This window comes from Lampris incognitus, chromosome 4, assembly GCF_029633865.1.
Source record: "Lampris incognitus isolate fLamInc1 chromosome 4, fLamInc1.hap2, whole genome shotgun sequence".
NCBI lineage: Eukaryota > Metazoa > Chordata > Actinopteri > Lampriformes > Lampridae > Lampris > Lampris incognitus.
The window spans coordinates 71,443,375-71,458,797 of record NC_079214.1 but is presented as its reverse complement, the minus strand read 5'-3'; the positions used below and the strand labels follow the sequence as shown (position 1 = coordinate 71,458,797).

The following is a 15,423-nucleotide window of genomic DNA, read 5'->3' as shown; positions in this document are numbered from 1 at the left end:
AGCCTCACCATTACACCTTTTCTCAACAGCCCCTTTTCCCAACAGCCTCACCATTATACCTTTTTCCCAACAGTCTCATCATTACACCTTTTCTCTACTGCCTCACCATTACACCTTTTCCCAACAGCCTCACCATTACACCTCTTCCCAACAGCCTCGCCATTATACCTTTTCCCTACAGCCTCACCATTACACCTTTTCCCTACAGCCTCACAATAACACCTTTTCCCAACAGCCTCATATTACACCTTTTCCCTACAGCCTCACCATTAGACCTTTTCCCAACAACCTCACATTACACCTTTTCCCAACAGCCTCACCATTACACCTTTTCCCAACAGCCTCACCATTACACCTTTTCCCTACAGCCTCACCATTACACCTTTTCTCAACAGCCCCTTCTCCCAACAGCCTCACCATTAGACCTTTTCCCTACAGCCTCACATTACACCTTTTCCCAACAGCCTCACCATTTCACCTTTTCCCAACAGCCTCAGCATTATACCTTTTCCCAACAGCCTCATCATTATACCTTTTCTCAACAGCCTCACCATTACACCTTTTCCCAACAGCCTCAGCATTATACCTTTTCCCTACAGCCTCATCATTATACCTTTTCCCAACAGCCTCACCTTTATACCTTTTCCCAACAGCCTCATCATTACACCTTTTCTCTACAGTCTCACCATTACACCTTTTCCCAACAGCCTCACCATTACACCTCTTCCCAACAGCCTCGCCATTACACCTTTTCCCTACAGCCTCACATTACACCTTTTCCCTTACATCCTCACCATTAAACCTTTTCCTTACAGCCTCACCATTACACCTTTTCCCAACAGCCTCACGTTTCACCTTTTCCCTACAGCGTCACCATTAAACCCTTTACCAAAAGCCTCACATTACACATTTTCCCAACAGCCTCACCATTACACGTTTTCTCAACAGCCCCTTTTCCCAACAGCCTCACCATTACACCTTTTCTCTACAGCCCCACCATTACACTTTTTCCCAACAGCCTCACCATTACACCTTTTCTCAACAGCCCCTTCTCCCAACAGCCTCACCATTACACCTTTTCCCAACAGCCTCACCATTACACCTTTTCCCTACAGCCTCACCATTAGACCTTTTCCCAACAACTTCACATTACACCTTTTCCCAACAGCCTCACCATTACACCTTTTCCCAACAGCCTCACCATTTCACCTTTTCCCAACAGCCTCAGCATTATACCTTTTCCCAACAGCCTCATCATTATACCTTTTCTCAACAGCCTCACCATTACACCTTTTCCCAACAGCCTCACCATTACACCCTTTCTCAACAACCACTTTTCCCAACAGCCTCACATTACACCTTTTCTCAACAGCCCCTTTTTCCCAACAGCCTCACCATTATACCTTTTCCCAACAGCCTCACCATTACACCTTTTCCCTACAGCCTCACCATTACACCTTTTCTCAACAGCCCCTTCTCCCAACAGCCTCAGCATTAGACCTTTTCCCTGCAGCCTCACCATTAGACCTTTTCCCAACAACCTCACATTACACCTTTTCCCAACAGCCTCACCATTACACCTTTTCCCAACAGCCTCACCATTATACCTTTTCCCTACAGCCTCACCATTACACCTTTTCTCAACAGCCCCTTCTCCCAACAACCTCACCATTAGACCTTTTCCCTACAGCCTCACATTACACCTTTTCCCAACAGCCTCATCATTATACCTTTTCTCAACAGCCTCACCATTAGCGCTTTCCCCAACAGCCTCACCATTGCACCTTTTCCCAACAGCCTCATCTTTATACCTTTTCCCAACAGCTTCACCATTATACCTTTTCTCAACAGCCGCTTTCCCCAACAGCTTCACCATTACACCTTTTCCCAACAGCCTCATCATTGCACCTTTTCTCTACAGCCTCACCATTACACCTTTTCCCTACAGCCTCACCATTACACCTTTTCTCTACAGCCCCTTCTCCCAACAGCCTCACCATTAGACCTTTTCCCTACAGCCTCACATTACACCTTTCCCTACAGCCTCACCATTAGACCTTTTCCCAACAAGCTCACATTACACCTTTTCCCAACAGCCTCACCATTACACCTTTTCCCAACAGCCTCACCATTACACCTTTTCCCTACAGCCTCACATTACACCTTTTCCCAACAGCCTCATCATTATACCTTTTCTCAACAGCCTCACCATTAGCGCTTTTCCCAACAGCCTCACCATTGCACCTTTTCCCAACAGCCTCATCTTTATACCTTTTCCCAACAGCCTCACCATTATACCTTTTCTCAACAGCCGCTTTCCCCAACAGCTTCACCATTACACCTTTTCCCAACAGCCTCATCATTGCACCTTTTCTCTACAGCCTCACCATTACACCTTTTCCCTACAGCCTCACCATTACACCTTTTCTCTACAGCCCCACCATTACACTTTTTCCCAACAGCCTCACCATTACACCTTTTCTCAACAGCCCCTTCTCCCAACAGCCTCACCATTACACCTTTTCCCAACAGCCACTTTTCCCAACAGCCTCACCATTACACCTTTTCTCAACAGCCCCTTTTCCCAACAGCCTCACCATTAGACCTTTTCCCAACAGCCTCACATTACACCTTTTCCGAACCGCCTCACCATTACACCTTTTCCCAACAGCCTCAGCATTATACCTTTTCCCAACAGCCTCACCATTTACACCTTTTCCCAACAGCCTCACCATTACACCTTTTCCCAACAGCCTCGTCTTTATACCTTTTCCCAACAGCCTCACCATTACACCTTTTCTCAACAGCCCCTTTTCCCAACAGCCTCACCATTATACCTTTTTCCCAACAGTCTCATCATTACACCTTTTCTCTACTGCCTCACCATTACACCTTTTCCCAACAGCCTCACCATTACACCTCTTCCCAACAGCCTCGCCATTACACCTTTTCCCTACAGCCTCACCATTACACCTTTTCCCTACAGCCTCACAATAACACCTTTTCCCAACAGCCTCATATTACACCTTTTCCCTACAGCCTCACCATTAGACCTTTTCCCAACAACCTCACATTACACCTTTTCCCAACAGCCTCACCATTACACCTTTTCCCAACAGCCTCACCATTACACCTTTTCCCTACAGCCTCACCATTACACCTTTTCTCAACAGCCCCTTCTCCCAACAGCCTCACCATTAGACCTTTTCCCTACAGCCTCGCATTACACCTTTTCCCAACAGCCTCACCATTTCACCTTTTCCCAACAGCCTCAGCATTATACATTTTCCCAACAGCCTCATCATTATACCTTTTCTCAACAGCCTCACCATTACACCTTTTCCCAACAGCCTCAGCATTATACCTTTTCCCAACAGCCTCATCATTATACCTTTTCCCAACAGCCTCACCTTTATACCTTTTCCCAACAGCCTCATCATTACACCTTTTCTCTACAGTCTCACCATTACACCTTTTCGCAACAGCCTCACCATTACACCTCTTCCCAACAGCCTCGCCATTACACCTTTTCCCTACAGCCTCACATTACACCTTTTCCCTTACATCCTCACCATTTACACCTTTTCCCAACAGCCTCACCATTACACCTTTTCCCAACAGCCTCACGTTTCACCTTTTCCCTACAGCGTCACCATTAAACCCTTTACCAAAAGCCTCACATTACACATTTTCCCAACAGCCTCACCATTACACGTTTTCTCAACAGCCCCTTTTCCCAACAGCCTCACCATTACACCTTTTCTCTACAGCCCCACCATTACACTTTTTCCCAACAGCCTCACCATTACACCTTTTCTCAACAGCCCCTTCTCCCAACAGCCTCACCATTACACCTTTTCCCAACAGCCTCACCATTACACCTTTTCCCTACAGCCTCACCATTAGACCTTTTCCCAACAACTTCACATTACACCTTTTCCCAACAGCCTCACCATTACACCTTTTCCCAACAGCCTCACCATTTCACCTTTTCCCAACAGCCTCACCATTTCACCTTTTCCCAACAGCCTCAGCATTATACCTTTTCCCAACAGCCTCATCATTATACCTTCTCTCAACAGCCTCACCATTACACCTTTTCCCAACAGCCTCACCATTACACCCTTTCTCAACAACCACTTTTCCCAACAGCCTCACATTACACCTTTTCTCAACAGCCCCTTTTCCCAACAACCTCACCATTAGACCTTTTCCCAACAGCCTCACATTACACCTTTTCCCAACCGCCTCACCATTACACCTTTTCCCAACAGCCTCAGCATTATACCTTTTCCCAACAGCCTAACCATTTACACCTTTTCCCAACAGCCTCACCATTACACCTTTTCCCTACAGCCTCGTCTTTATACCTTTTCCCAACAGCCTCACCATTACACCTTTTCTCAACAGCCCCTTTTCCCAACAGCCTCACCATTATACCTTTTTCCCAACAGTCTCATCATTACACCTTTTCTCTACAGCCTCACCATTACACCTTTTCCCAACAGCCTCACATTACACCTTTTCCCAACAGTCTCACCATTACACCTTTTCCCAACAGCCTCACGATACACATTTTCCCTACAGCCTCACCATTACACTTTTTCCCAACAGCCTCACCATTACACCTTTTCTCATCAGCCCCTTCTCCCAACAGCCTCACCATTAGACCTTTTCCCTACAGCCTCACATTACACCTTTTCCCTAGAGCCTCACCATTAGACCTTTTCCCAACAACCTCACATTACACCTTTTCCAAACAGCCTCACCATTACACCTTTTCCCAACAACCTCACCATTACACCTTTTCCCTACAGCCTCACCATTACACCTTTTCTCAACAGCCCCTTCTCCCAACAGCCTCACCATCAGACCTTTTCCCAACAGCCTCCGCATTATACCTTTTCCCAACAGCCTCATCATTATACCTTTTCTCAACAGCCTCACCATTACACCTTTTCCCAACAGCCTCACTATTACACCTTTTCCCAACAGCCTCACCATTATACCTTTTCCCAACAGCCTCATCATTATACCTTTTCCAACCAGCCTCACCATTATACCTTTTCCCAACAGCCTCATCATTACACCTTTTCTCTACAGTCTCACCATTACACCTTTTCCCAACAGCCTCACCATTACACCTCTTCCCTACAGCCTCACATTGCACCTTTTCCCAACAGCCTTACCATTATACCTTTACCCAACAGCCTCACCATTACACCTTTTCTCAATAGCCCCTTCTCCCAACAGCCTCACCATCAGACCTTTTCCCTACAGCCTCACATTACACCTTTTCCCAACAGCCTCACCATTTCACCTTTTCCCAACAGCCTCAGCATTACACCTTTTCTCCACAACCTCACCATTACACCTTTTCCCTACAGCCTCACCATTACAGCTTTTCTCAACAGCCCCTTCTCCCAACAGCCTCACCATCAGACCTTTTCCCTACAGCCTCACATTACACCTTTTCCCAACAGCCTCTCCATTTCACCTTTTCCCAACAGCCTCACCATTATACCTTTTCCCAACAGCCTCATCATTATACCTTTTCTCAACAGCCTCACCATTACACCTTTTCCCAACAGCCTCACTATTACACCTTTTCCCAACAGCCTCACCATTATACCTTTTCCCAACAGCCTCATCATTATACCTTTTCCCAACAGCCTCACCATTATACCTTTTCCCAACAGCCTCATCATTACACCTCTTCTCTACAGTCTCACCATTACACCTTTTCCCAACAGCCTCACCATTACACCTCTTCCCAACAGCCTCGCCATTACACCTTTTCCCTACAGCCTCACATTGCACCTTTTCCCTACAGCCTCACCATTACACCTTTTCCTTACAGCCTCACCATTACACCTTTTCCCAACAGCCTCACGTTTCAACTTTTCCCTACAGCGTCACCATTACACCCTTTACCAAAAGCCTCACATTACACCTTTCCCAACATCCTCACCATTACACGTTTTCTCAACAGCCCCTTTTCCCAACAGCCTCACCATTACACCTTTTCTCTACAGCCCCACCATTACACTTTTTCCCAACAGCCTCACCATTACACCTTTTCCCAACAGCCTCACATTACACCTTTTCCGAACCGCCTCACCATTACACCTTTTCCCAACAGCCTCAGCATTATACCTTTTCCCAACAGCCTCACCATTTACACCTTTTCCCAACAGCCTCACCATTACACCTTTTCCCAACAGCCTCGTCTTTATACCTTTTCCCAACAGCCTCACCATTACACCTTTTCTCAACAGCCCCTTTTCCCAACAGCCTCACCATTATACCTTTTTCCCAACAGTGTCATCATTACACCTTTTCTCTACTGCCTCACCATTACACCTTTTCCCAACAGCCTCACCATTACACCTCTTCCCAACAGCCTCGCCATTACACCTTTTCCCTACAGCCTCACCATTACACCTTTTCCCTACAGCCTCACAATAACACCTTTTCCCAACAGCCTCATAGTACACCTTTTCCCTACAGCCTCACCATTAGACCTTTTCCCAACAACCTCACATTACACCTTTTCCCAACAGCCTCACCATTACACCTTTTCCCAACAGCCTCACCATTACACCTTTTCCCTACAGCCTCACCATTACACCTTTTCTCAACAGCCCCTTCTCCCAACAGCCTCACCATTAGACCTTTTCCCTACAGCCTCACATTACACCTTTTCCCAACAGCCTCACCATTTCACCTTTTCCCAACAGCCTCAGCATTATACATTTTCCCAACAGCCTCATCATTATACCTTTTCTCAACAGCCTCACCATTACACCTTTTCCCAACAGCCTCAGCATTATACCTTTTCCCAACAGCCTCATCATTATACCTTTTCCCAACAGCCTCACCTTTATACCTTTTCCCAACAGCCTCATCATTACACCTTTTCTCTACAGTCTCACCATTACACCTTTTCCCAACAGCCTCACCATTACACCTCTTCCCAACAGCCTCGCCATTACACCTTTTCCCTACAGCCTCACATTACACCTTTTCCCTTACATCCTCACCATTTACACCTTTTCCCAACAGCCTCACGTTTCACCTTTTCCCTACAGCGTCACCATTAAACCCTTTACCAAAAGCCTCACATTACACATTTTCCCAACAGCCTCACCATTACACGTTTTCTCAACAGCCCCTTTTCCCAACAGCCTCACCATTACACCTTTTCTCTACAGCCCCACCATTACACTTTTTCCCAACAGCCTCACCATTACACCTTTTCTCAACAGCCCCTTCTCCCAACAGCCTCACCATTACACCTTTTCCCAACAGCCTCACCATTACACCTTTTCCCTACAGCCTCACCATTAGACCTTTTCCCAACAGCCTCACTATTACACCTTTTCCCAACAGCCTCACCATTATACCTTTTCCCAACAGCCTCATCATTATACCTTTTCCCAACAGCCTCACCATTATACCTTTTCCCAACAGCCTCATCATTACACCTTTTCTCTACAGTCTCACCATTACACCTTTTCCCAACAGCCTCACCATTACACCTCTTCCCAACAGCCTCGCCATTACACCTTTTCCCTACAGCCTCACATTGCACCTTTTCCCTACAGCCTCACCATTACACCTTTTCCTTACAGCCTCACCATTACACCTTTTCCCAACAGCCTCACGTTTCACCTTTTCCCTACAGCGTCACCATTACACCCTTTACCAAAAGCCTCACATTACACCTTTCCCAACAGCCTCACCATTACACGTTTTCTCAACAGCCCCTTTTCCCAACAGCCTCACCATTACACCTTTTCTCTACAGCCCCACCATTACACTTTTTCCCAAAAGCCTCACCATTACACCTTTTCCCAACAGCCTCACATTACACCTTTTCCGAACCGCCTCACCATTACACCTTTTCCCAACAGCCTCAGCATTATACCTTTTCCCAACAGCCTCACCATTTACACCTTTTCCCAACAGCCTCACCATTACACCTTTTCCCAACAGCCTCGTCTTTATACCTTTTCCCAACAGCCTCACCATTACACCTTTTCTCAACAGCCCCTTTTCCCAACAGCCTCACCATTATACCTTTTTCCCAACAGTCTCATCATTACACCTTTTCTCTACTGCCTCACCATTACACCTTTTCCCAACAGCCTCACCATTACACCTCTTCCCAACAGCCTCGCCATTACACCTTTTCCCTACAGCCTCACCATTACACCTTTTCCCTACAGCCTCACAATAACACCTTTTCCCAACAGCCTCATATTACACCTTTTCCCTACAGCCTCACCATTAGACCTTTTCCCAACAACCTCACATTACACCTTTTCCCAACAGCCTCACCATTACACCTTTTCCCAACAGCCTCACCATTACACCTTTTCCCTACAGCCTCACCATTACACCTTTTCTCAACAGCCCCTTCTCCCAACAGCCTCACCATTAGACCTTTTCCCTACAGCCTCACATTACACCTTTTCCCAACAGCCTCACCATTTCACCTTTTCCCAACAGCCTCAGCATTATACATTTTCCCAACAGCCTCATCATTATACCTTTTCTCAACAGCCTCACCATTACACCTTTTCCCAACAGCCTCAGCATTATACCTTTTCCCAACAGCCTCATCATTATACCTTTTCCCAACAGCCTCACCTTTATACCTTTTCCCAACAGCCTCATCATTACACCTTTTCTCTACAGTCTCACCATTACACCTTTTCCCAACAGCCTCACCATTACACCTCTTCCCAACAGCCTCGCCATTACACCTTTTCCCTACAGCCTCACATTACACCTTTTCCCTTACATCCTCACCATTTACACCTTTTCCCAACAGCCTCACCATTACACCTTTTCCCAACAGCCTCACGTTTCACCTTTTCCCTACAGCGTCACCATTAAACCCTTTACCAAAAGCCTCACATTACACATTTTCCCAACAGCCTCACCATTACACCTTTTCCCAACAGCCTCACCATTACACCTTTTCCCTACAGCCTCACCATTACACCTTTTCTCAACAGCCCCTTCTCCCAACAGCCTCACCATTAGACCTTTTCCCTACAGCCTCACATTACACCTTTTCCCAACAGCCTCACCATTTCACCTTTTCCCAACAGCCTCAGCATTATACATTTTCCCAACAGCCTCATCATTATACCTTTTCTCAACAGCCTCACCATTACACCTTTTCCCAACAGCCTCAGCATTATACCTTTTCCCAACAGCCTCATCATTATACCTTTTCCCAACAGCCTCACCTTTATACCTTTTCCCAACAGCCTCATCATTACACCTTTTCTCTACAGTCTCACCATTACACCTTTTCCCAACAGCCTCACCATTACACCTCTTCCCAACAGCCTCGCCATTACACCTTTTCCCTACAGCCTCACATTACACCTTTTCCCTTACATCCTCACCATTTACACCTTTTCCCAACAGCCTCACGTTTCACCTTTTCCCTACAGCGTCACCATTAAACCCTTTACCAAAAGCCTCACATTACACATTTTCCCAACAGCCTCACCATTACACGTTTTCTCAACAGCCCCTTTTCCCAACAGCCTCACCATTACACCTTTTCTCTACAGCCCCACCATTACACTTTTTCCCAACAGCCTCACCATTACACCTTTTCTCAACAGCCCCTTCTCCCAACAGCCTCACCATTACACCTTTTCCCAACAGCCTCACCATTACACCTTTTCCCTACAGCCTCACCATTAGACCTTTTCCCAACAACTTCACATTACACCTTTTCCCAACAGCCTCACCATTACACCTTTTCCCAACAGCCTCACCATTTCACCTTTTCCCAACAGCCTCACCATTTCACCTTTTCCCAACAGCCTCAGCATTATACCTTTTCCCAACAGCCTCATCATTATACCTTTTCTCAACAGCCTCACCATTACACCTTTTCCCAACAGCCTCACCATTACACCCTTTCTCAACAACCACTTTTCCCAACAGCCTCACATTACACCTTTTCTCAACAGCCCCTTTTCCCAACAGCCTCACCATTAGACCTTTTCCCAACAGCCTCACATTACACCTTTTCCCAACCGCCTCACCATTACACCTTTTCCCAACAGCCTCAGCATTATACCTTTTCCCAACAGCCTAACCATTTACACCTTTTCCCAACAGCCTCACCATTACACCTTTTCCCTACAGCCTCGTCTTTATACCTTTTCCCAACAGCCTCACCATTACACCTTTTCTCAACAGCCCCTTTTCCCAACAGCCTCACCATTATACCTTTTTCCCAACAGTCTCATCATTACACCTTTTCTCTACAGCCTCACCATTACACCTTTTCCCAACAGCCTCACATTACACCTTTTCCCAACAGTCTCACCATTACACCTTTTCCCAACAGCCTCACCATTACACCTTTTCCCAACAGCCTCGCCATTACACCTTTTCCCAACAGCCTCACGATACACATTTTCCCTACAGCCTCACCATTACACTTTTTCCCAACAGCCTCACCATTACACCTTTTCTCAACAGCCCCTTCTCCCAACAGCCTCACCATTAGACCTTTTCCCTACAGCCTCACATTACACCTTTTCCCTACAGCCTCACCATTAGACCTTTTCCCAACAACCTCACATTACACCTTTTCCCAACAGCCTCACCATTACACCTTTTCCCAACAACCTCACCATTACACCTTTTCCCTACAGCCTCACCATTACACCTTTTCTCAACAGCCCCTTCTCCCAACAGCCTCACCATCAGACCTTTTCCCTACAGCCTCACATTACACCTTTTCCCAACAGCCTCACCATTTCACCTTTTCCCAACAGCCTCCGCATTATACCTTTTCCCAACAGCCTCATCATTATACCTTTTCTCAACAGCCTCACCATTACACCTTTTCCCAACAGCCTCACTATTACACCTTTTCCCAACAGCCTCACCATTATACCTTTTCCCAACAGCCTCATCATTATACCTTTTCCCAACAGCCTCACCATTATACCTTTTCCCAACAGCCTCATCATTACACCTTTTCTCTACAGTCTCACCATTACACCTTTTCCCAACAGCCTCACCATTACACCTCTTCCCTACAGCCTCACATTGCACCTTTTCCCAACAGCCTCACCATTATACCTTTACCCAACAGCCTCACCATTACACCTTTTCTCAATAGCCCCTTCTCCCAACAGCCTCACCATCAGACCTTTTCCCTACAGCCTCACATTACACCTTTTCCCAACAGCCTCACCATTTCACCTTTTCCCAACAGCCTCAGCATTACACCTTTTTTCAACAACCTCACCATTACACCTTTTCCCTACAGCCTCACCATTACACCTTTTCTCAACAGCCCCTTCTCCCAACAGCCTCACCATCAGACCTTTTCCCTACAGCCTCACATTACACCTTTTCCCAACAGCCTCTCCATTTCACCTTTTCCCAACAGCCTCACCATTATACCTTTTCCCAACAGCCTCATCATTATACCTTTTCTCAACAGCCTCACCATTACACCTTTTCCCAACAGCCTCACCATTATACCTTTTCCCAACAGCCTCATCATTATACCTTTTCCCAACAGCCTCACCATTATACCTTTTCCCAACAGCCTCATCATTACACCTTTTCTCTACAGTCTCACCATTACACCTTTTCCCAACAGCCTCACCATTACACCTCTTCCCAACAGCCTCGCCATTACACCTTTTCCCTACAGCCTCACATTGCACCTTTTCCCTACAGCCTCACCATTACACCTTTTCCTTACAGCCTCACCATTACACCTTTTCCCAACAGCCTCACGTTTCACCTTTTCCCTACAGCGTCACCATTACACCCTTTACCAAAAGCCTCACATTACACCTTTCCCAACAGCCTCACCATTACACGTTTTCTCAACAGCCCCTTTTCCCAACAGCCTCACCATTACACCTTTTCTCTACAGCCCCACCATTACACTTTTTCCCAACAGCCTCACCATTACACCTTTTCCCAACAGCCTCACCATTACACCTTTTCCCTACAGCCTCACCATTACACCTTTTCTCAACAGCCCCTTTTCCCAACAGCCTCACCATTAGACCTTTTCCCTACAGCCTCACATTACACCTTTTCCCAACAGCCTCACCATTTCACCTTTTCCCAACAGCCTCAGCATTATACCTTTTCCCAACAGCCTCATCATTATACCTTTTCTCAACAGCCTCACCATTGCACCTTTTCCCAACAGCCTCACCATTACACCTTTTCCCAACAGTCTCACCCTCACCATTACACCTTTTCCCAACAGCCTCACAATTACACCTTTTCTCAACAGCCCCTTTCCCCAACAGCCTCACCATTACACCTTTTCCCAACAGCCTCACCATTACACCTTTTCCCAACAGTCTCACATTACACCTTTTCCCAACAGTCTCACCCTCACCATTACACCTTTTCCCAACAGCCTCACCATTACACCTTTTCTCAACAGCCCCTTTCCCCAACAGCCTCACCATTACACCTTTTCCCAACAGCCTCACCATTACACCTTTTCCCAACAGTCTCACATTACACCTTTTCCCAACAGCCTCACCATTACACCTTTTCACAACAGCCTCACCATTACACCTTTTCCCAACAGCCTCTGCATTATGCCTTTTCCCAACAGCCTCACCATTACACCTTTTCTCAACAGCCCCTTTTCCCAACAGCCTCATCATTACAACTTTTCCCAACAGCTTCAGCATTACACCTTTTCCCAACAGCCTCATCATTATAACTTTTCCCAACAGCCTCACCATTACACCTTTTCCCAACAGCCTCATCATTATACCTTTTCCCAACAGCCTCACCATTACACCTTTTCCCAACAGCCTCACATTACACCTTTTCCCAACAGCCTCATCATTATACCTTTTCTCAACAGCCTCACCATTACACCTTTTCCCAACAGCCTCAGCATTACACCTTTTCCCAACAGCCTCAGCATTACACCTTTTCCCAACAGCCTCACCATTGTACCTTTTCTCAACAGCCTCACCATTACACCTTTTCCCAACAGCCTCACCATTACACCTTTTCCCAACAGCCTCGCCATTACACCTTTTCCCAACAGCCTCGCCATTACACCTTTTCCCAACAGCCTCACATTACACCTTTTCCCAACAGCCTCACCATTATACCTTTTCCCAACAGCCTCACCATTACACCTTTTCCCTACAGCCTCACATTAGACCTTTTCCCAACAGCCTCACCATTATACCTTTTCCCAACAGCCTCACATTACACCTTTTCCCAACAGCCTCGCCATTACACCTTTTCCCAACAGCCTCACATTACACCTTTACCCTACAGCCTCACCATTACACCTTTTCCCAACAGCCTCACATTACACCTTTTCCCTACAGCCTCACCATTACACCTTTTCCCAACAGCTTCACATTACACCTTTTCCCTACAGCCTCACCATTACACGTTTTCCCTACAGCCTCACATTAGACCTTTTCCCAACAGCCTCATCATTATACCTTTTCCCAACAGCCTCACCATTACACGTTTTCCCAACAGCCTCACCATTACACCTTTTCCCAACAGCCTCACCATTACACCTTTTCCCAACAGCCTCATCATTATACCTTTTCCCAACAGCCTCTGCATTACACCTTTTCCCAACAGCCTCACCATTATACCTTTTCCCAACAGCCTCACATTACACCTTTTCCCAACAGCCTCACCATTATACCTTTTCCCAACAGCCTCACCATTACACCTTTTCCCTACAGCCTCACATTAGACCTTTTCCCAACAGCCTCACCATTATACCTTTTCCCAACAGCCTCACATTACACCTTTTCCCAACAGCCTCAGCATTATACCTTTTCCCAACAGCCTCACCATTACACCTTTTCCCAACAGCCTCACGATTACACCTTTTCCCAACAGCCTCACCATTATACCTTTTCCCAACAGCCTCACATTACACCTTTTCTCAACAGCCCCTTTTCCCAACAGCCTCACCATTACACCTTTTCCCAACAGCCTCACATTAGACCTTTTCCCAACAGCCTCACCATTACACCTTTTCCCAACAGCCTCACCATTATACCTTTTCCCAACAGCCTCATCATTACACCTTTTCCCAACAGCCTCATCATTATACCTTTTGGACAATAAGGCAAGAACTTTCTTTTCAAAGATCGGATATTTCCTGAGAAATGCCCCAGGCTTAGTCCAGTAGTCTAGCCAGGGCTTTACATACGGTCACCCTCCAGCTGGGTGCTTATGTTCTGGGATATGACATGACTGTGGCTGCACCCAGTGTACTCAATATGTGGACAAATCAACCTATAGACCAGAAATAACAATGTGCACATCGGCTCCAGATTTTGTTCAGGTATAGAATCACGCACAAGCTCACAGCAAAAAGAGGAAATAACCTCAGGTTTAACGATCTAACGAAGACTCTGTCGTTTGAAATGTTACATCAGCTCTCATATAAAGCCTGAACTTTAGCTCGCAGATATTCCTGCTTTTTGCTGTGAGATTAGTAACAGCACTTACGCATTTAGCATCAAACTTGTGTTGCTGGAGATCAAACAGTCATGTATGCTCTGGTGTACACAACTTCATTAACAACTGCAATAAAAGGACTTGGATTAATTTTTACAACATCCGCGCAGTACATGAAGTGAAGGAAACTGTGAAGCCACAATATGATAACGTTTGAGAGACTTATGGTTTTCTCTGATCCCCTGAAGAAAGGTTCAGCCTTCACTTTATCGTAAAGTGTATTGAGAACATTTTAATACACGCAGCTTTTCCCTGCCCCCAAATACCCTTTTAACTCCTTCATGAGAGAACTCCTGGCATGCCATCATTGGACCATTTCAGTTGGATTGGTAAGGGAAAATACACCATCTTTTTGCTATGTACAGGTTTTGTGAACATGATTTACTGTACATGAATAATGCAGCACAATACTGCCCTGTAGCATTATGCTCACATGGCCCGAACTTAAAATACTTTGACACAGCACCATCATTAATACCATGAGGAAGTGTTGGGAAGTATTTCCAGTAACACAGAGGACAGCAGTACCTGGTGATAAAACTATATTGTGGGGTTCACCCATGGGCAGAAGTGCTGTCCTCGTGTGGAGGGTAGAAGGTCAGGCAGACGTAGAAACAACAATTATGATGGGACTCCCTTAAGATGTGGAGAGATGCAGTGCAGATACACAGAAGGTGATGGTTACTTACTAACAGCTTGAGGTTGGAGGGTGCAGTGCGAAGCGGAGGGAATGCGTTGTCTGCTATCTCCAGTTCTGGGTGCAAAACCTAAGAGTAAAAATATCTCAAGTTGTTTCTTCATGCTATTTTCTTAAAATCATTTCTTTGGTCTTAGTAAAAAACAGTTTTATAGCACAGCTAAGTTGTACAGTTGTGC

The 15,423-nt window shown here is 46.0% G+C and overlaps 1 protein-coding gene across 3 annotated transcripts in view; it reads right to left on the bottom strand.

The window, feature by feature from the left end:
- sbf2 (SET binding factor 2) overlaps positions 1–15,423 on the bottom strand; it is a 364,253-nt gene that overhangs the window by 204,334 nt on the left and 144,496 nt on the right. For all 3 annotated transcript variants that reach the window (XM_056278149.1, XM_056278150.1, XM_056278151.1), the window contains exon 10: positions 15,237–15,314. In XM_056278149.1, the coding sequence (XP_056134124.1) occupies positions 15,237–15,314 (78 nt within the window). The remainder of the gene's footprint in view (positions 1–15,236; positions 15,315–15,423) is intronic.